The following is a 23,199-nucleotide window of genomic DNA, read 5'->3' on the forward strand; positions in this document are numbered from 1 at the left end:
AAGAGATCACGGACCATTGTCATTCAGCAGTCCTCGATAACGAGTAGATAGTGCAAAACAAAAACAAAAAATGGTAGTACACTTCGAGACCGACCGAAATAGACTTACGTTTTGTTAACACGCCATGCAATAGGTAGTGTGGGCTTGGTACAGTCACCACTGGGACGTGGCGTTTCCTACGGTAAGTAACGAAATATTATGGTTACTTCACTTGGGGTTGTGGTGTACTGCACAAGTTTTGAAAAAAGAAAGTTATCGCGTTACAATTCCCAAGCAAAATAAGAGCTGTAAATAGTGTATGAACTAGATTTAAAGACACTCCTCCATCTGCAGCAGACACCCACCATCGATTTTGTGGCTTGCCCTGGGACAAAGACAGTCGGAGAAAGGGTAGTGAGAGGTGCGAAGTTGAGAACTGACCAGCCTAATGACCATGAAAGATGGGCCATGGACAACGCGTTCTATAAGGGGCTTTTTTATGTCTTCATGAAACTGGCTTGCATGCTTACATTTAATTTCATTCTAAAATTATGCCGCGTGGCTACACAAGTGAAAGAAAAAACACTTCAGCATAGTGTTATTGCATTTTGTTCACGCCCACTTGATACGGGGGAAACTCAGAGCGAATACACTTGTCTCTTACACTGTCAAGAAAACGCGAACAGGAGTCTGTATTCATAAAAAGTTTAAAACACTGGGTACAGTATGCACTGAGTGGTCTCGCGAAGGGAGACCTATGGGAAATAGTCCTCACCCTTCTGAATACTTCATGGCGGATTTTCTGTGCACCATTTCTGTGCGCTGCTATGGCGCTCTGTAAGTGTTCGTCTTCACCGGGGCCCGATGGCATAACATATACTGCTTTGCGCCACCTAGGCAGAGAAGCACGAAGAGAACTCCTCAGCATTTTTAATAGTTCATGGCAAGATGGTGTCGTCCCACAGGAATGGAAACGCAGCCGTCTGGTACCGCTTCTAAAAGCAGGAAAGTCACCGCTCGAACTGGCATCCTATCGGCCTATAGCTTGCCAGCTGCGTCGGGAAGCTCATGGAACGTATGATCCTCATGCGTCTCGAATGGTACCTTGAACACTACAAGATTTACCCTGACTCTATGGCGGCATTTCGACGGGGTCGTTCATCGATTGACAATGTCATCGATCTAGTAACATCTGTGGAACAACAAAAATATCGGAAGCGATTATCAGTAGCACTCTTTCTTGACGTGAAAGGCGCTTACGACAACGTTTTCCATCAAACCATTCTAGACGCACTTTTGACAATAGAACTAGGAGGACGAGTATATCGATGGGTCAGTAACTACTTGACACAAAGGTCCTTGTTCGTACGAACGGAACATGGTCCGACTACCGACCACTACACATGCCGAGGCGTTCCCCAAGGTGGTGTTCTAAGCCCTATTCTTTTCAACCTCGCGCTTCTTGGGCTGGCCGAATCCCTACCGGAAACAGTGAGTGTTTCAATCTACGCCGACGACATCTGCATCTGGACATCAGCGGTCACTCGCCTGCAGGTTCGCGCACGGCTACAGAAAGCAGCAACACAGGCATCTGACTACCTTCACGCACAAGGCCTTACCATCTCAACAGAAAAATGTGCGTTAGTCGCTTTTACGCGAAAAGCGATGGCTCCTTATCCGGTATGCATCAATGGTCAGCCCAACGTTACTAGACTAGCTTCAGTTTTAAAACTCGGCGCCGTTGCGCGGAACCGCCACCCGCCCGCGCCTTCGTGGCGCTGCAGTCGCGCCCGGCTTCACTTCCTCACTGGCCGGCTACGCGGGCGGGCCGGACTAAGCACGCGGTGCAGGGTTGGTGTATTCTGTGGTTCGTTGTTGACGGCGAATTTCAGCAAGCATGTCATCCTTGGAACTGTAGCCTTCGCCGAGTTTCTTAAGAATATCAGCTGACGATGCCGACGTGCTGCGTACCTGGCTGCATAGGCCGCTATCGGAACGGTGTCAACAGTTTGGCGCACCACTTTTTCTGTGCTCCCAGCAATGCGATGCTTCGCTCGGTGTGAAAAAGAGCGATTCCTCGTGCCGACCGGGAACAGTTGTTGTTGTTGTAGCCTGTGGTGCGTGTGGCTCCTACCCACGTTGGGGCATTGGCCAAGAAATGGGTGGATTATTCGAAATTATTATGGAGCATAAATTTCCTAATAGATTTTAAAATAGCATTGAATAGCGCAGAATTACCTGTTAAATAAAATCAGGAAGGTCATATTGAATGAGTAGTAATTAAATAGTAAAAACAAAGAGAAAGGAATCTAGCAGGGCATTCGTTTAGATTCCGTAAGGAATGTTGCGACAGCGAAGCATGCATCCCTGTGGCTGAATCCCAAAGTGGACGCTCCGAACGAAAGAACGAATAAAGACCGGGAACACTCTGCGAAATCAACGGCTCGCGCTCGTGCCACTGCTCCCGGGTTCATCGTCGTCTTCCACAGCTGGCTGCATGGCCGTTAATCTTTCCAGCGTGGAATTTCGCTTCACTTCTGTTGTCGTAATGGGGAGGCCGCGTTTACGGGGGTATGAGCCATTGCTTAAGGGAGTATGAGCCACTCATGGTCTTACGCAACGGAAATATTTAATTTTGAAGAAATTTAATTTCAAAGAATCACAAGCGGCAAATCGTAGGCGATGGCTGCTAACCACGCCGCCGAGAAAACTCGTGACATCGAACACAAGCGACAACTGCGGACTGCGGGCATACCATCAGTGACGTCGTTCTCTCTCGCAGCCGATTGTGTGTATAACCTCATAACTGAGAAATACTTTAATGAACCCTCGGGATTAACCCAGTGCTAAACACAGGGGCCGCACGTTCCAGCTTCGCTGATTAAGCATCTTGACGGAATGAAAAATCCGGCTTCTTTTTTTTTTGTGTGTGTGTGGCTTGTGTGTACCAAGACCGACCTCATCTTTCTTTTTGTAGCGCTTCTTTGGCGTGGTGACAAGCTTCGGTGGGGGATGAAGATCATCCTAAAATCACGCACTTTGGCCAGATATTCAGGCTCCTGAGCCTAAACTGCGCGAAGCGTCAAGACGACAGGAAGAAACACACGACATTTAGAGACGCAGCTTCTGCGCTTCGGTGTATGCGTTTCTTCCTTTCGTGCAGTTTACCCTTCTTTCAGTATTAACGAACTGGTGCGATAAATCTTATTGCTGTAGGTGGATATCGCTTTCTCGTGGTCTCACTGATTCGGACAAGGGGAACGCCAGCGAGCGTGAAACACGCACCAACGGCGGCCCGTCCGCACGAGCTCAAGGCTGTGACGAGGCGTCTGCAGTGGAGCCCGATGGAACAGCGCCGCCCTCTGGCGGCTGTCACAGAAGTGGCGACAGCGGCTGTAAGCGCGCGGGCGGGGAGTTTTACAACTGAAGCTAGTCTAGTAACGTTGGGTCAGCCTATCTCCTACAAGAGAAGTCACCGGTTTTTGGGCGTCATTGTAGACCGAGACCTTACTTGGAGCCCTCATGTTGCCCACTTAAAGAAGAAGCTCACATCTATTGTTCACGTCTTCAAGTTCATCGCCGGCAAAAGATGGGGATCGTCAGTGGGCTCCATGCTACAGTTATATCGAGCACTGTTCATCGGATTCCTACGCTACAGTTCTCCCGTGCTTGCTAAAACATTCAAGTCAAATCTTCGAGAACTTCAGAGCGTGCAGGCGCAGGCACTACGTGTTTGCCTAGGCCTTCCGCGCAGCGCCTCAACAGCTGGAACCATTGTAATGGCTCAAGACCATCCGATCACGACTTATATTAGTACCGAAACGCTTAGAGCCCATGTTCGTCATGTTTCACGGATGCAGTCAAGTTCTCTTGCTTGCCTGCCGGAACGACGACCACAGGCGTCTTTCTCCAACAAGGTCAGCATCCATCGTGCCTCCTTACCATCGGGTTTCACACCCTCTGCACGTTCAACCTCAGCTTTGTGGTGTTTAAAACAACCTCAAGTGCGTCTTACGGTTCCAGGAATAAGAAAGAAGACCGACCTACCTACCTTGGCCTTGAAGCAAGCAGCTCTGGATTGTTTGCACACTTTATACTTTGATCGAATACACATATATACGGATGGCTCTTCCACTCAGACCAGCTCCACCAGCGCAGTGGTTATACCATCACGATCACTAAGCATCCAATACAAGATTTCTCATTTGACAACATCGACTGGTTCGGAGCTTGTTGCCCTCCGAGGTGCCGTTGATTATATTAATAACCAACCGGCTAATCGGTGGGGTATATTCTGCGATTCCAAGGCGGCCTTACAATGTCTTCTGGCATCTCTTCGTCGCGGGTCATGTGAACAACTCGTGTCGGAGATCCGAGAAATGCACCATATCATGATCGCGAAAGGACACGACGTCGTGTTTCAGTGGCTGCCTGGTCATTGCGGTATCTCTGGCAACGACCTCGCTGACGAAGCTGCTAGAAAAGCACACGAAGGAGCAACCCTTGTTTCAATACCTTTATCGCGGACCGATGCAGCCCAACACTTAGGCAAGCTAGCGCACTCTTTGACATTGGAGAAGTGGCACACATCTGAATTCACTCACCACCGCTTGCATTCCCTCGATCCCTCTATGCAACTGCGGCTGTTACCAGGTCTTCCGCGAAATGAGGAAACAGTGCTGTGCCGCTTACGTTTGGGAGTCGCATTCACAAATGCTTATGCATTTCTGATTGGAATGGCTGATAGCGCCGAGTGCAATGCCTGCGGTGTCGAGGAAACCATAGAACACCTACTGTGCTACTGCCCATCTTATGAAAACGAAAGGCAAGACCTCTGCACAGCTCTCAATCAGCTAGATGGGAAGCCGTTCACCTTGAAGAAGATCTTGGGACCATGGCCTCGCATATCGTAGCTACAAAAGGCCACAAAAGCGCTGCTGCGATATTTGAAAGCGACCGGATTGATTGAGCGCCTGTGATTCGGACTGAGTGACCGACTGATATCTCCAGTGGACTTCCTCTTCTTTTCATCTTTCCGTCCCCCTTTCCCTTTCCCCAGTGTAGGGTAGCCAACCGGGCTCAGTCCTGGTTAACCTCCCTGCCTTTCTTTTATCATTTTCTCTCTCTCTCTCTCTCTCTCTCTCTCTCTCTCTGTGCACCATTTGAGCACAATAGGTAAATAGAAGTAGTACAAGGACCTCAGTGATGCCATGCTTCCATACCCATGTATCGCTTAATGCGCAGTGGAGATCAGAGACAAAATGCACTGAAGAGAGTTAAAACAATGCCTAATAAATAACCGAATAAATGTTTCTTTATCGTCAAACTGCTTAGCAATACTCTTTCAGAGCAAACCTGGCTGGAACAGAAACACTTGCTGGCACATTGGTCCCATGAATACTTATTTCGAACGAGACCGGCAACGAGATAATGTGATGTCCTTTACTGTTGGGGTTCAATACAGTGATGGCACATCTTCCTACGTACCATCAATAAACAGTTGCCTTTAGAGCCACAGGGAATAAGGTACTTACAAGTTCACAACACAGGGAACGCAAATTATGACGTTGCCATTCTCCTAGGCCTCCACTGTATATGGAAGACATGAATCTAGGTGAGGCATGCAAACGTCAGCGTAGGTCCTGCGCTCAATGCTTTTATCGAGAATGCCGCGTATGTAACAGAAACAGACCGGGAACAGTCTGAACCTACTGAGTGGATTGACGTACTTGACATGGTGATTGAATTTTAGAAAAAAAAATGTTAAAATAATTTGACCGTCTCATAGCGGTTGTGAGTTGGTCTCATAGCACCCATTTCAGCGAGCTCGTTGTAATGGGCCAAACGAAGGCAATAAAGATAAGCAATACAGAAATGCTAATGGGCGAAGCTGCCCCATGTATAAAAAAAAACTAATAAGTGATGCTACAGCGTCACTTTTTTGTGTAGTGTGTATATAGTGTCACATATAGCGTCACTTATAGCATCACTTATAGCGTCACTTATAGCGTCACTTATAGCGTCACTTATAGCACCACTTACAGCGTCACTTATAGCCTCACTTATAGCATCACTTACAGCCTCACTTATAGCATCACTTATAGCGTCACTTAAAGGCTCACTTATGGCGTCACTAATAGAGCCAGCTATATTGTAACCCGACAAATCACACATGTTTATTTTGCAGGAAGAATACAAAATTTCCCTGCGGGAGGGAAAGACTAAAGGCGAGAAAGCCTGACGAGGTCTTGGCCTCGTGATCAACAAGACAGTCTGCACCAGTTGACACGACGCAATATACACTTCATCAGGTACAATGCGCCTGATTCTGTATATCCGGTCACATACGTATTCCTTTATACATGCGTATGAGCAAAACGTGAACAAGGTGAATGCAGGAGCCTGCATTTACCTTGTTCACGTTTTGCTCATCGCCTTGAATTGCCATCTCCCGCATTCCCCTTCTTTTTTCTGGATTTACACATGTGTAGTCATGTATGTCTATATATATATATATATATATATATATATATATATATATATATATATATATATATATATATATATATATATATATATATATATATATATATATATATATATATATATATATATATATTGCAGAAAAAGAGTACGACGTACGTTGATTAAGAACAGTATATTGAACTGACGTTTACTACTGGGGCCAGCGTGATTTCCTCAGCCATAACTATATATACATACATTAATATGTATGCATGTATGTATGTATGTATGTATGTATGTATGTATGTATGTATGTATGTATGTATGTATGTATGTATGTATGTATGTATGTATGTATGTATGTATGTATGTATGTATGTATGTATGTACGATCACTACGCACAGGGCCCCCGTCAGAGGATAACGTCTGGCCATGAGCATTGTGACAAAGACGCTGCTGTTGGTCCTATTGGTTGAAATGAGCAGCGCAAAGCAGATCGAACACCATAAGGACCGCTGCAAAATGGTGAAGAATGAGCAAGAGTTTGATTGGAACAAGGTATCGTACTCGTTGTTGTTTATTCGCTTGCAATAGCCTTGTTTTTTAGCATAGTTTTATAGCGCACATAGTTCGTCAGTGCCTGGACCAGCTCTGTCCAGAGGCGGCAGCTGTGCTTTTTTACAGCTGCAGAATTTTCGACCTGTTAACACTAGCCTAGTGGTGCTACACTGACGCCACACTCGTTCAGCATGAGCTATTTCGAGTCACAATAATCCTTACTCCACTGGCATGCTGCAGTAAAGACGTCTCGGTCCATCGTGAAGTGGTTCCCGCCTAGGGTACCAAACGAGGCTACACTGTTCTGGACGCTTGGGAATCACCCATCATATATTGTCCAATCCCGCAACTTGAGCCAACGAGACAGGCCACACAGCAGCCCCCTGGAGCCAATCAGAGCTTACAAGATGGCGGATTCGAGAACATGACGGAATCCGCCATTGTCCTGAACGGGACACGTACCCTGGAAGGTTTCGAATTCTACCACGTTGGTCCAACAGAGGCTTTTGTGGCGAAAAGTGAAATGATTTCGCTTTTCGCAAGAAACACCTCTCGCGCGCTCCAATGAGACGAGATATATTTTACAGCGATGGCTGCCAACAAGGCTTGGAGCGATATTAAACATGAGCGTTAAGCCGCGTCGGTAAATTACACTTCTAAAATATACCACAAACATTTTAGGGTTACTTTTAGTAGAACCTTGGATAGCCAGAAAAAAAATAAAGACAAAGATTTGAGACGCTTGTATTCGTAGGACTGAATAGCATTTGGAAAACTCGCATGCTGGAACCATCACTTCCCGAAAGGTTCGTTTGGTTAGATAGTAACCCGCTCGAAATTGATGGTCAAGATTAAATTATCGACGAGAATAGGAGTCACCTTTGATATGCTCATTAGCTTGAATAGAAAACTTCAGCTCGGTGCCAGTACCGACACTGCCTGTTAAAATAGATTTTAAAGGAAGAACTACTTTTATGACACAAACCCCTTGACTAATTTCAATCGATGACGTAGTTTTGGGAAGACCGAGACAAGTCCTGAGTGCTTGGGCTTGCACGCTCTGGAGTTTGCGAATATTCGTAGTGCAAGTATTTCCTAGTACAGGTAAGCTGTACCGCAGGAAGCCTAAAACAGTGCTTTATATAGTTGCAACATTGACGGTACTGTTGCACCCCAGGACTTGCCGCCGAGAAACGCAAGAAGGTCCACAATGGCGGCCAAACGCTTTGCCATGTACGAGATGTGAGGGCTCCAAGACAAGTCTCTATCAATGATGACGCCAAGAAATCGGTGCGTTCGTCTATATCGTATAATTTGGTCATTAATCCGCAAAGCATACGGGGCCATCGCTTTGCGAGTAAAAGCAACGAGTGCACATTTCTCAGCGGAAATCTCCAGGCCTTGTCGTCTTAGGTATGTTGTCACAGCCGTTGAGGCTTTCTGAAGTCGTGCGCGGACTTGTACACGTGTCACGCCTGAAGCCCATATGCAAATGTCGTCTGCATATACGGAGAGCTGAACGGTTTGCGGTAACGAATCAGCGAGACCAACGAGCACCAGGTTGAAAAGGGTAGGGCTGAGTACCCCGCCTTGCGGTACACCACGACTGGTATAGCTAGATGGCGTTGGTCCGTCTTCAGTCAAAATAAAGAAAGATCTTCCACTCAAATAGTTGCATATCAAGGGAAAGGTGCGTCCACCAAACCCTACAGCTTATAAGGCGTCCAGAATTGCGTGATGATCTACATTGTCGTATGCGCACCTTTAACATCAAGGAATAGGGCCGCAGTGATTCGTTTCAGATGTTTCCGGTGTTGTACGTATGTTACCAGGTCGATGACGCTATCTATTGACGAGCGGCCACGTCGAAAACCAGCCATTACCTCTGGATAGACGTTGTAAAATTGCAAGTACCATTCTAACCGTGTAAGGGTAATTCTCTCCATTACCTTGCCGACACAGCTGGCCAGTGCTATTGGACGGTAAAATGACAGTTCCAACGGGGATTTGCCAGTCTTGAGAAGTGGAACAAGCGGACTGGATTTCCACGTTGTAGGGACCAGGCCGTCACGCCATGATGCGTTGTATAGGCCAAGAAGGGCATCTCTGGCCTCTGGACCAAGGCTTGCAAGCGCAGAGTATGTGATCCCATCGTGTCCTGGTGACGTTCTTCATCTTAATGCGTACATTTAATGCAAGAACATGGTGTAACCCTTAGAATAACTTACGTAAAGATGCAACAATGGTTTATGACATGTAGGATGGACCATAATCAGAAACGCAGGCTTGTACATGCGTAGGCCATTATGAAACCTAAGCAAATTCACAAATCTTAGCCGATTTTTCTTCCACGTCCCGCGTTTCGATAAAAAAAAATTTGGTTTTGCAGTACATTTCAAGACTACTTGTTGTGCTCTTGCTGAAAGTACTCGTTGAAACTTTTTTGGAGAACGTTTAAACAAAATCGAAAGAAAAAGTCATTTAGGAGAGTCTAGCCGTTTCCGTGCGTTGTTTCAGAAGAAAAGCGGTTGCAAGAAAAACTGGCAGAGCTTCTTTCATATCTTGGCTTTTTCTGCGCTTCCCTCCACTTTCCGCAGTTCGTGGGAAAAGAGTGGATGGTCGCGCTCGACGAAATTGCAGCGATCACTGGATCCAAGATGCCTGACTGCAGTACGATCACATTTTACCCGAAGAAAGGATACATTCTGCGCAGAGAATACAAGTAAGTGGAATGAGTTTTCCGGCGGAAAGCCCCCTTTCATTTGACGAATAATTTTTGATTTGCGAGTGACCCCGTCTTACCGTATCAGGTATCTGGATTTCTATAGCCTTTTTGGTGGGTGGATCTCGGCGATGGTGCAGTCGAACAATTTAAGCTGTCCCGACGCTCTTCGTACGCCGCTCCCGCGATAGAGCTCCGAGCGCAGTGACTACACTCCATTATTTACCCTAAATCACTCAGAAACATATTGGAGATAAACTGCAAAAGAGTACGCATTTGGGCTGGTTGGTTCATGATTACGAGCAATAAAAACAGCGCTAAACGACGGGACAAGTGAAGGGACACAGACAACTGCGCTGACTAACAACCAAAGTGTGTTTATTCCGTCAGTCAGCATATATATGCTCCGCCGCTATCTGAAACCACAGAATCTACAGAATAGGGCATGCAAGCGTTTTTATATCGGCCAAACGGGGCGTTGCATCAACGACCGCATGCGTGAGCACTTCAACAACTTTCAAAAACGGGCTACATTGATCTACATTGCCGCTACATTGCAATGAATGCGGCTGCAAGCCATCCTTCGAAAGTGTAACCTATCTGTCAAAATATCGTGATGACCGCGCACGCCTTACATCCGAAGCCTTCCACATTCACGTTAGTGGTGATGCATGTGTAAGCCTCCCGTCCATTTCTCTCCTTCCAAAGGAGATTGCCTTCTTATCACATTATTTGCATTCCCCCTGCGCATGCCCTATTCTGTAGATTCTGTGGTTTCAGATAGCGGCGGAGCATATATATGCTGACTGACGGAATAAACACACTTTGGTTGTTAGTCAGCGCAGTTGTCTGTGTCCCTTCACTTGTCCCGTCGTTTAGCGCTGTTTTTATTGCTCGTAATATTGGAGATCTTTAAGTTAGTGTCCCCTAGTTCTTGCGTACGCAAGCAGCTTGCGGCCCTTAATCTAAAACTGTCTATTGGAAAGTTTTAGAGAGTTTTTAAAGAGTATTAGAGAGTTTTTGCCCTCCAATCGAAAACTCTCTATTAGAGAGTTTTTGGGTTAGGGGACACAAGTGGCTTGCGTACGCAAGAACTAGGGGTGACGGTACTGCGCATACGCACACTGAGGCGCAGAGTGCGGCATTCAAGGGCCCAGCGTCTGTGTGAACATGTTGGTTTTGTGGGCATTTATACTGTGTGAACCTATGTGTTGCCTCTGAACATTGCGTTTGGTGAGCATTTATGCCATGCGAGCTCTTCTGCTGGGCGAACATTTGTTTATATTGCAGTACTGAGACTTAGTACGTGAATGTTCGTTCGCGGGGGGTTTTTTTTTTTGTACAGTTTGGTGATTGATTTTCGACAACTTTCCGACGATAACTATCACGTAAGAGGAGTAGCCGGCGCCACACATAGGCACCAGCCTGTCATTAATTATTTGAAATGACGTAGGGGTCTGCGCATGCGCAGTACCGTGGCCCCTAGTTCTCGCATACGGAAGCCACTTGCGTCCCCTAATCTAAAGCTCTATATTCTATGGTGTTATCTTAGGGGACGCAATCCGCATTCAAGCGTTAGGGGGGGGGGGTGCAGGATGGTCGTGGCATTTATTGTCGGTGTTCACGCTATTGTGTGCTCGGTCTGTGTTCTTTCGTGCGCCCGGCGGTTTTCCTCCCCCAACGTTTGGATGGCACTTGCATGCCCTATAATCTAAAACTCTTTGCTCGACTTCTAGTAGAGTTTATAGTGCCTTAAAGCTTTCATTCATTTCATTCATTTCATTAAAGCTTTCAAGGTTGCAGCGGTGGCGTAGAGGTAGAACACCCGCCTCGCGTGCAAGAGGTCCGTGGTTCGCATCCCGGTGCCGGCAATTTTCCACCGGATTAAAAAAAAAAAAATCCGCGTGTTGATAAAATTGCACAAACAGGCCTGGAGTGTGGCCTGATCCCGGTGACCAGAACCGGTAACGCACTCCCTCACCAGGGCAGGATTGGCCACCCTGGTGCAGTACATGGCCACAACCTCCTATATGAACACAACAATCAAACCCCGGCCCTCAGATCCCAGCAGCTACGAAGCAACTAACCACGGCGGCGGTCAGACCTGCAACGCAGCAGAGGGTGCTAGGAGTCACTGGCTCCGGACAGGCCGCCAATGGAATATGAACCTGGCAACGTTTAACGCTAGAACGTTATCTAGTGAGGCGAGTCTAGCAGTGCTATTGGAGGAATTAGAGGGCACTAAATGGGATATAATAGGGCTCAGTGAAGTTACGAGGCCAAAAGAAGCATATACAGTGCTAAAAAGCGGGCACGTCCTGTGCTACAGGGGCTTAGCGGAGAGAAGAGAACTAGGAGTCGGATTCCTCATTAATAAGAATATAGCTGGTAACATAAAGGAATTCTATAGCATTAACGAGAGGGCGGCAGGTCTTGTTGTGAAACTTAATAAGAGGTACAAAATGAACATTGTACAGGTCTACGCCCCTACATCCAGTCATGATGACCAGGAAGTCGAAAGCTTCTATGAAGTCGTGGAATTGGCGATTGGTAGAGTGAAAACTAAATACACTATACTAATGGGTGACTTTAATGCCAAGGTAGGCAAAAAGCAGGCTGGAGACAAGGCGGTGGGGGAATATGGCATAGGCACTAGGAATATCAGGGGGGAGTTATTAGTAGAGTTTGCGGAAAAGAATAATATGAGGATAATGAATACCTTCTTCCGCAAGCGGGATAGCCGAAAGTGGACGTGGAGGGGCCCGAACGGCGAGACTAGAAATGAAATAGACTTCATACTCTGCGCTAACCCTGGCATCATACAAGATGTGGACGTGCTCGGCAAGGTGCGCTGCAGTGACCACAGGATGGTAAGAACTCGAATTAGCCTAGACCTGAGGAGGGAACGGAAGAAACTAGTACATAAGAAGCCGATTAATGAGTTGGCGGTAAGAGGGAAAATAGAATTCCAGATCAAGCTACAGAACAGGTATTCGGCTTTAACTCAGGAAGATGACCTTAGTGTTGAAACAATGAACGACAATCTTGTGGGCATCATTAAGGAGTGTGCAATGGAAGTTGGCGGTAACTCAATTAGGCAGGGTACCAGCAAACTATCGCAGGAGACGAAAGATCTGATCAAGAAACGCAAATGTATGAAAGCCTCTAACCCTACAGCTAGAATAGAACTGGCAGAACTTTCGAAGTTAATCAACAAGCGTAAGACAGCTGACATAAGGAAGTACAATATGGATAGAATTGAACATGCTCTCAGGAACGGAGGAAGCCTAAAAACAGTGAAGAAGAAACTAGGAATCGGCAAGAATCAGATGTATGCGTTAAGAGACAAAGCCGGCAATATCATTACTAATATGGATGAGATAGTTCAAGTGGCTGAGGAGTTCTATAGAGATTTATACAGTACCAGTGGCACCCACGACGATAATGGAAGGGAAAATAGTATAGAGGAATTCGAAGTCCCAAAGGTAACGCCGGAAGAAGTAAAGAAAGCCTTGGGAGATATGCAAAGGGGGAAGGCAGCTGGGGAGGATCAGGTAACAGCAGATTTGTTGAAGGATGGTGGACAGATTGTTCTAGAGAAACTGGCCACCCTGTATACGCAATGCCTCATGACCTCGAGCGTACCGGAATCTTGGAAAAACGCTAACCTAATCCTAATTCATAAGAAAGGAGACGCCAAAGACTTGAAAAATTATAGACCGATCAGCTTACTGTCCGTTGCCTACAAACTATTTACTAAGGTAATCGCAAATAGAATCAGGAACACCTTATAGACTTCTGTCAAGCAAAGGACCAGGCAGTATTCCGTAAAGGCTACTCAACAATAGATCATATTCACACTATCAATCAGGTAATAGAGAAGTGTGCGGAATATAACCAACCCTTATATATAGCTTTCATTGATTACGAGAAAGCATTTGATTCTGTCGAAACCTCAGCAGTCATGGAGGCATTACGGAATCAGGGTGTAGACGAGCCATATGTAAAAATACTGAAAAATATCTATAGCGGCTCCACAGCCACCATAGTCCTCCATAAAGCAAGCAACAAAATCCCAATAAAGAAAGGCGTCAGGCAGGGAGATACGATCTCTCCAATGCTATTCACAGCATGTTTACAGGAGGTATTCAGAGAACTGGATTGGGAAGAATTGGGGATAAAAGTTAATGGAGAGTACCTTAGTAACTTGCGATTCGCTGATGATATTGCCTTGCTTAGTAACTCAGGGGACCAATTGCAATGCATGCTCACTGACCTGGAGAGGGAAAGCAGAAGAGCGGGTCTAAAAATTAATCTGCAGAAAACTAAAGTAATGTTTAACAGTCTCGGAAGACAACAGCAATTTACAATAGGCAGCGAGGCACTGGAAGTCGTAAGGGAATACACCTACTTGGGGCAGGTAGTGACGGCGGATCCGGATCATGAGACGGAAATAATTAGGAGAATAAGAATGGGCTGGGGTGCGTTTGGCAGGCATTCTCAGATCATGAACAGCAGGTTGCCATTATCCCTCAAGAGAAAAGTATATAACAGCTGTGTCTTACCAGTACTCACCTACGGGGCAGAAACCTGGAGGCTTACGAAAAGAGTTTTACTCAAATTGAGGACGACGCAACGAGCTATGGAAAGAAGAATGATAGGTGTAACGTTAAGGGATAAGAAAAGAGCAGATTGGATCAGGGAACAAACGCGAGTTAATGACATCTTAGTTGAAATCAAGAAAAAGAAATGGGCATGGGCAGGACATGTAATGAGGAGGGAAGATAACCGATGGTCATTAACGGTTACGGACTGGATTCCAAGGGAAGGGAAGCGTAGCAGGGGGCGGCAGAAAGTTAGGTGGGCGGATGAGATTAAGAACTTTGCAGGGACGGCGTGGCCACAATTAGTACATGACCGGGGTTGTTGGAGAAATATGGGAGAGGCCTTTGCCCTGCAGTGGGCGTAACCAGGCTGCTGATGATGATGATGATGATGATGATGATGATGATGAAAGCTTTCATTTGTGTGTTTCACTAGAGCAGTCATCGTCGCTCATTCGTTTACCAATTTAAGGTTGCGGAGATGCAGGTGACAGGCTGCACTTCTTGTTAATATTGCAAATTCATAATTGATTACTTCATTACTTTATTAATTTGTTTCATTTGGGCGAGAAAGGCGAATTTCGGTGACTGGAGGAAGCAGCTTGGAGAATGTTTGTCATCGTTGACTGTCTCCATTGTGTCTAAGCCTTTTTTTCATGCTTTCAGTTTTCTTTGTCCTATACAGAGGAGCAGTAGGTACGAATAAAGACGCCAACCTTTTCCTAAAATTTCATATAGGTAACAAAGAACAGATAAGAACTTGAATGCAAAACAAAAATTGATAAAGTTAACAAACAGGGCGTCTTATACGGGAAAACACCCACGTGCGAAACAATGCTTTTAATAATGATAATTATTCCTAGCCGTGTCAAAGAACTCAGCTGCAGGAACGTTTTCTGCAGTGACTCTGCTGATCTGCGCTACAGTTACAAGGAGAACGGTACCCTTAAGGATCACCGCTTCTTGTTAATGGAAGACTATTGCACTATTTGTGACGGTAAGTTCATTCCTGTTGTGTGTCTGTAGTACGAATACTAGCGGGTCAGGACGAAAGGACGGAGCTCCCGTACGCGCAAGTAACGAAGACTTTGTGTGTTTGAAGTACGAATACTAGCGGGTCAGGACGAAAGGATGGAGCCCCCGTATGCGCAAGTAACGCAGACGTTGTGTGTTTGTAGTACGAATACTAGCGGGTCAGGACGAAAGGATGGAGCCCCCGTATGCGCAAGTAACGCAGACGTTGTGTGTTTGTAGTACGAATACTAGCGGGTCAGGACGAAAGGATGGAGCCCCCGTATGCGCAAGTAACGCAGACGTTGTGTGTTTGTAGTACGAATACTAGCGGGTCAGGACGAAAGGATGGAGCCCCCGTATGCGCAAGTAACGCAGACGTTGTGTGTTTGTAGTACGAATACTAGCGGGTCAGGTCGAAAGGACGGAGCCCCCGTACGCGCAAGTAACGAAGACTTTGTGTGTTTGAAGTACGAATACTAGCGGGTCAGGACGAAAGGATGGAGCCCCCGTATGCGCAAGTAACGCAGACGTTGTGTGTTTGTAGTACGAATACTAGCGGGTCAGGACGAAAGGATGGAGCCCCCGTATGCGCAAGTAACGCAGACGTTGTGTGTTTGTAGTACGAATACTAGCGGGTCAGGACGAAAGGATGGAGCCCCCGTATGCGCAAGTAACGCAGACGTTGTGTGTTTGTAGTACGAATACTAGCGGGTCAGGTCGAAAGGATGGAGCCCCCGTATGCGCAAGTAACGCAGACGTTGTGTGTTTGTAGTACGAATACTAGCGGGTCAGGACGAAAGGATGGAGCCCCCGTATGCGCAAGTAACGCAGACGTTGTGTGTTTGTAGTACGAATACTAGCGGGTCAGGACGAAAGGACGGAGCTCCCGTACGCGCAAGTAACGAAGACTTTGTGTGTTTGAAGTACGAATACTAGCGGGTCAGGACGAAAGGATGGAGCCCCCGTATGCGCAAGTAACGCAGACGTTGTGTGTTTGTAGTACGAATACTAGCGGGTCAGGACGAAAGGATGGAGCCCCCGTATGCGCAAGTAACGCAGACGTTGTGTGTTTGTAGTACGAATACTAGCGGGTCAGGACGAAAGGATGGAGCCCCCGTATGCGCAAGTAACGCAGACGTTGTGTGTTTGTAGTACGAATACTAGCGGGTCAGGTCGAAAGGACGGAGCCCCCGTACGCGCAAGTAACGCAGACGTTGTGTGTTTGTAGTACGAATACTAGCGGGTCAGGACGAAAGGACGGAGCCCCCGTACGCGCAAGTAATGAAGACGTTGTGTGTTTGTAGTACGAATACTAGCGGGTCAGGACGAAAGGATGGAGCCCCCGTATGCGCAAGTAACGCAGACGTTGTGTGTTTGTAGTACGAATACTAGCGGGTCAGGACGAAAGGATGGAGCCCCCGTATGCGCAAGTAACGCAGACGTTGTGTGTTTGTAGTACGAATACTAGCGGGTCAGGTCGAAAGGACGGAGCCCCCGTACGCGCAAGTAACGCAGACGTTGTGTGTTTGTAGTACGAATACTAGCGGGTCAGGACGAAAGGACGGAGCCCCCGTACGCGCAAGTAATGAAGACGTTGTGTGTTTGTAGTACGAATACTAGCGGGTCAGGACGAAAGGATGGAGCCCCCGTATGCGCAAGTAACGCAGACGTTGTGTGTTTGTAGTACGAATACTAGCGGGTCAGGACGAAAGGATGGAGCCCCCGTATGCGCAAGTAACGCAGACGTTGTGTGTTTGTAGTACGAATACTAGCGGGTCAGGTCGAAAGGACGGAGCCCCCGTACGCGCAAGTAACGCAGACGTTGTGTGTTTGTAGTACGAATACTAGCGGGTCAGGACGAAAGGACGGAGCCCCCGTACGCGCAAGTAATGAAGACGTTGTGTGTTTGTAGTACGAATACTAGCGGGTCAGGACGAAAGGATGGAGCCCCCGTATGCGCAAGTAACGCAGACGTTGTGTGTTTGTAGTACGAATACTAGCGGGTCAGGACGAAAGGATGGAGCCCCCGTATGCGCAAGTAACGCAGACGTTGTGTGTTTGTAGTACGAATACTAGCGGGTCAGGACGAAAGGATGGAGCCCCCGTATGCGCAAGTAACGCAGACGTTGTGTGTTTGTAGTACGAATACTAGCGGGTCAGGTCGAAAGGACGGAGCCCCCGTACGCGCAAGTAACGCAGACGTTGTGTGTTTGTAGTACGAATACTAGCGGGTCAGGACGAAAGGACGGAGCCCCCGTACGCGCAAGTAATGAAGACGTTGTGTGTTTGTAGTACGAATACTAGCGGGTCAGGACGAAAGGACGGAGCCCCCGTACGCGCAAGTAATGAAGACGTTGTGTGTTTGTAGTACGAATACTAGCGGGTCAGGACGAAAGGATGGAGCCCCCGTATGCGCAAGTAACGCAGACGTTGTGTGTTTGTAGTACGAATACTAGCGGGTCAGGACGAAAGGATGGAGCCCCCGTATGCGCAAGTAACGCAGACGTTGTGTGTTTGTAGTACGAATACTAGCGGGTCAGGTCGAAAGGACGGAGCCCCCGTACGCGCAAGTAACGCAGACGTTGTGTGTTTGTAGTACGAATACTAGCGGGTCAGGACGAAAGGACGGAGCCCCCGTACGCGCAAGTAATGAAGACGTTGTGTGTTTGTAGTACGAATACTAGCGGGTCAGGACGAAAGGATGGAGCCCCCGTATGCGCAAGTAACGCAGACGTTGTGTGTTTGTAGTACGAATACTAGCGGGTCAGGACGAAAGGACGGAGCCCCCGTACGCGCAAGTAATGAAGACGTTGTGTGTTTGTAGTACGAATACTAGCGGGTCAGGACGAAAGGACGGAGCCCCCGTACGCGCAAGTAATGAAGACGTTGTGTGTTTGTAGTACGAATACTAGCGGGTCAGGACGAAAGGATGGAGCCCCCGTATGCGCAAGTAACGCAGACGTTGTGTGTTTGTAGTACGAATACTAGCGGGTCAGGTCGAAAGGACGGAGCCCCCGTACGCGCAAGTAACGCAGACGTTGTGTGTTTGTAGTACGAATACTAGCGGGTCAGGACGAAAGGACGGAGCCCCCGTACGCGCAAGTAATGAAGACGTTGTGTGTTTGTAGTACGAATACTAGCGGGTCAGGACGAAAGGACGGAGCCCCCGTACGCGCAAGTAATGAAGACGTTGTGTGTTTGTAGTACGAATACTAGCGGGTCAGGACGAAAGGATGGAGCCCCCGTATGCGCAAGTAACGCAGACGTTGTGTGTTTGTAGTACGAATACTAGCGGGTCAGGACGAAAGGATGGAGCCCCCGTATGCGCAAGTAACGCAGACGTTGTGTGTTTGTAGTACGAATACTAGCGGGTCAGGTCGAAAGGACGGAGCCCCCGTACGCGCAAGTAACGCAGACGTTGTGTGTTTGTAGTACGAATACTAGCGGGTCAGGACGAAAGGACGGAGCCCCCGTACGCGCAAGTAATGAAGACGTTGTGTGTTTGTAGTACGAATACTAGCGGGTCAGGACGAAAGGATGGAGCCCCCGTATGCGCAAGTAACGCAGACGTTGTGTGTTTGTAGTACGAATACTAGCGGGTCAGGACGAAAGGACGGAGCCCCCGTACGCGCAAGTAATGAAGACGTTGTGTGTTTGTAGTACGAATACTAGCGGGTCAGGACGAAAGGACGGAGCCCCCGTACGCGCAAGTAATGAAGACGTTGTGTGTTTGTAGTACGAATACTAGCGGGTCAGGACGAAAGGATGGAGCCCCCGTATGCGCAAGTAACGCAGACGTTGTGTGTTTGTAGTACGAATACTAGCGGGTCAGGTCGAAAGGACGGAGCCCCCGTACGCGCAAGTAACGCAGACGTTGTGTGTTTGTAGTACGAATACTAGCGGGTCAGGACGAAAGGACGGAGCCCCCGTACGCGCAAGTAACGAAGACGTGTGTTTGTAGTACGAATACTAGCGGGTCAGGTCGAAAGGACGGAGCCCCGATATGCGCAAGTAATAAAGCAATAGGTTTTCTGGGTATACTACCCGTGTTTATTTCTTTTTCTTGGTCATGAAGATCATGGTTTATTGGCACCCCCTTCGAAACGGGGCTGTCACAAGTAGCCGTCTAGCCTGACTGAGCTGATCGGGTAATCAGTAAATTTTATGCGAAGCATATTACGAGAGCTCAACCCAGCTCCTCAGGCGCGGCGGTGTCGCCATGAAATCACGTGACACCGTGACGTCACGACAGAGGAGAAGTGGCTTTGGCTCAACTCTTGCAAGACGGGCTGGGTGGGAATCGAACCAGGGTCTCCGGAGTGTGGGACGGAGACGCTACCACTGAGCCACGAGTACAACGCTTCAAAGCGGTACAAAAGCGCCTCTAGTGAATGCGGTGTTGCCTTAGAAACGCGCTGTTTCTAAGGCGTGCGTCTCTTGCTCAGGCGCACATTTCGTTGCCGCGCCGAACGCTGCTTTGCTCGACGCTCACCGCGTCCAATGCGGGGCGCGTATTCGCTGCCCTGTAGCCCATTGTCTTACACCCCTTGGCGGGTCGACGGGAACGCTGTCGCGTTCCACTCTTGAAGGCGAAGAAGTAATGCATGAGTTGTTTCTTCGTCTAGCCGAACCAAATATAGCCAAGCAACAGCAGTTCACCAGGCTAAACAGTGGTTCAACAACTAAAATAAAGGCTAGTATGCTTCGCATCCTGGGCTTAACCTTACCTAAGCCACAGCCATTTTTTTATTTGGCCGCGAACTTTGCCCATATCTCCTTAATGTATCTTATCTTCTTGAAAACATCTACATCAGCCTTGCATAGTTATACCGGGTGTTTCGGCGAACACTTTCGAATTAAAAGAAATTGCCTGTGGCAGATAGCAGACAGTTCTCGTCAATGAGCTGGTCTATACTCGAAGAGGCGGACATAATTTGCGCAAAAGAAATGAAATGCCTAACCAATTATGAACAAAATCATAATTAATTAATTAATTACATTACGGCACAGTTCGCAAGGCGGATGTTCGACGCTTGACTGCTTCTCCATTAATTGCATTGCGCAGAAAGAGACTTGAGAGGATACGTGGAAATCTTGGGCACCGATTATGAAAACTGGGCCGTAATAGGGAGCTGCATCGAGAGCGACGGTAAGTGGACTTTCAGAAACGTTCCAAACAAATTCAGATCGAGCGCGGGCCAAGTAGGCATTTGCGAGAATGATAATGCAGAAATTTCGGCAGGTTGAAAACGACGCTATTCGGTGTTTCTATAGTGGTTTTATGGAAGCGGAAGTACGGCAAAACCGCAAGTATTCACGGAAAACGAATACCAGAACTTTGTAAACTGCATCTGCTAAGCATCGGAAGCGGGAAATTCGGGGGGGGGGGGGGGGTCTAATTTCTATGCGCGAAAATTATCGTGGTGTCTTCATAGATTGAAGACACTACAATACTTTCCGCGCATAGAAATGAGACTACGACGGAGATTATTGAGGCCTACTATATCAGGATAAAAGGGTCGCTTTGTGTAAGGATGCCATCGTTAAACTTGTATGGCAGCGAATTTGAGTTTTTTAAGCCGCCTCACAGCGTAGCGTTAGATTACAGGATTTTGTGTTTTTGCCTGCGCACTGATAATGAATCCATCGATGGCAGAGCACGCGACAATGGGTTATAGTGCATAAGTTTGTGTGTACCTTCGAATAGAGTTAGTTGTGAGTTCAGCGCTGAGCTGGTGTGTTCCTGCCTTCTGTCTTCGTCATCTTGGGCTTACCTTCAAGATGTTCAACGGGTACCAACTCACCCAAATGTCGATCCTTCGAAACCTAGACATCGCTGTAAAAGCTCTGGCCTTCGGGCAAAAAAATAAAAAATAAAAAAAATTCTGCGCTTGTGTGCACGTAGATGTACGCGTGCACATCCCCTCAAATATCGGCAGGCGCAACGCGAACTCACACTTCTCTGCAATCTCTTCTTTTACAGACGTATGGTATCACGATTTTTCCATTCTGCTTAAGAAAGCCAAGGTAGACAGCGTTCCCGGCGGTGTTGTAGAAAAGGCCAATGACGCACTGAGGAAGAAAGGAATCACGCAGAAGATCAAATGGTCGACGACGGATTGCGTACGGGACTGACAGCCAGATGCGGAAGAAGATGGCGCGACCGTGACGTCACCAAGAGGCCGGCCAACTTCGCTCTCGCGGCGTAGTAATAAAGCAGCGGTGCACCTGCACAGTCGTTGCACCGGGGTTGCGAGAAACAGCCGTGGTGGCCCAATGGCTGCGCGGCAGCGTTCTGCTTTCCGAGCCCGAGGATGCGGGTTCGATTCCCAGCCTCTACGGTCGCGCTTTTTTTTTAAATTTGTTTGTTTGGACAAGCAAGGAGGTACATGGTTGTGGTGGAAAAACAAGGGGAAGAAAAGCTGCAGAGAAAGCAGCTTGACTGGCCGTTGATGGGGGCGGGGGCGACATGCGAAAAGCCCTCGTCTATTCAGTTCAGGTGGACGCGCTATAGGACCCCCCCCCCCCCCCCCCCCGGGTCTTGAGATGACAAAGCAGAGATAAAAGAGACGTTTAGCTTGTACGCTATTCCGGTAAACGGGAGCGGTTTGGGCGGATTACCGGATGGTCGGGGCGTAAACGTGAGCGGTGAAGCCGCCTGGTGTTGTAGAGCTCAACCAGACAAACGCATAGCTAAAACTGCAGTAACTCACCATATCCTGCTTCGCCACTCGTGCAAATTTTTGGCAGCGGCGTAATTGTGAACACGATTACGCCACTGTCGAATATTTACCCCAGCAGCTAAGCAGAATACAGTAATTAGCTCTGTGGTTGTGTGGTTGAGCTTTGCGCCACCAGCTGGCGCCACCGATCGGGCCGCTCACCTTTACGCCCCCGCTAAACCGGAAAACCGCCCGCGCTTTCCCGGATACCGGACGCGCTAAAAGTCCCTAAAGAAAGAAAGGAGCACAGAAGATTTCCGTTCGAGTAAGCAGAAGGTCGAATTATCCGGTAACGCATAAAGTGCGGGGAAGAAAGAGAGCCTGCAAGTGAGAGTATACTGACGAGCGAATGAGCAATTGTGCGCGACGGCGTGAACTCGCCCGTGTGTGTATGTGACGAAAGCAGTGACACGACGACAGCACGGCGACGGCAACGGCGATGTTGTGCCGCATTGGACGCAGCTGCAGTTTCGTGCTATGGCTTTATGTTTCCGCATAGCACCGATCCACGAGGCAGAAACGAAAAGAAAGCACCGAATCCGGCGGACGCATAGTGTGAGACGTCGAAGCATGCAGACGTGACGACTACGGCAATATGTAAAATACTTGCCGATGCAAGAGCGGGGATAATGTGCCTTTGCCACGTGTGTCTAAATATATCTGGGCAGTCTTGCGTTACCGTGGCACATACTCGTAGTGAAGGGCGGGCACACGACCAATCGAAGAAACGGGGTAGCCCAAATACATAAAAAAAAAGTCGGAAATGAAAGCCGTTGAATATCATGCGCTATTCTATTAACCGGTCTGTTTGCTTGCGAGATATAAAAAAGGATATCATATGCGAAGGTTTTCTATCATTATTAATAGTTTCATTAAGCATAACAGGTATGTTTTCACTGGCCCTACTTCGTCGGTCGAACTTCCGTCCGATGCATCCGCTGACACGTAACAGAATGTTGTAGCCGAAGTATGAGATGTCCAAGAAGAGGTTCAGTACCATGTGCTGTTCCAGTAAAAGGCTTGCGTGCCTTGGAGATACCTATACGCTGAAAATTATGTGTGTAGTTTCTATTTGACGATGTATTATTTCATTACGCAGAACAGATTTGCGCTGACCTGCACTACATAGTAATT

At 47.8% G+C, this 23,199-nt stretch overlaps 2 protein-coding genes across 2 annotated transcripts in view; one reads left to right on the forward strand and one right to left on the reverse strand.

Moving 5' to 3' along the window:
- The window catches only part of LOC139050478 (uncharacterized), a 42,751-nt gene that overhangs the window by 17,147 nt on the left and 2,405 nt on the right, over positions 1-23,199 (reverse strand). Inside the window, exon 2 of the mRNA XM_070526907.1 lies at positions 109-176. The gene's annotated coding sequence lies outside the window, so the exon portion shown is untranslated. The remainder of the gene's footprint in view (positions 1-108; positions 177-23,199) is intronic.
- On the forward strand, positions 50-21,576 carry LOC139050480 (uncharacterized). The gene is made up of 7 exons (XM_070526910.1): positions 50-181; positions 6,167-6,290; positions 6,850-7,003; positions 9,601-9,725; positions 15,232-15,326; positions 20,409-20,492; positions 21,327-21,576. The coding sequence occupies exons 3-7, from the start codon at positions 6,878-6,880 to the stop codon at positions 21,476-21,478; spliced, it is 582 nt and encodes a 193-aa protein (XP_070383011.1). The 5' UTR covers positions 50-181; positions 6,167-6,290; positions 6,850-6,877; the 3' UTR covers positions 21,479-21,576.

This window comes from Dermacentor albipictus, chromosome 10, assembly GCF_038994185.2.
Source record: "Dermacentor albipictus isolate Rhodes 1998 colony chromosome 10, USDA_Dalb.pri_finalv2, whole genome shotgun sequence".
In the NCBI taxonomy this organism is placed as follows: Eukaryota; Metazoa; Arthropoda; class Arachnida; order Ixodida; family Ixodidae; genus Dermacentor; species Dermacentor albipictus.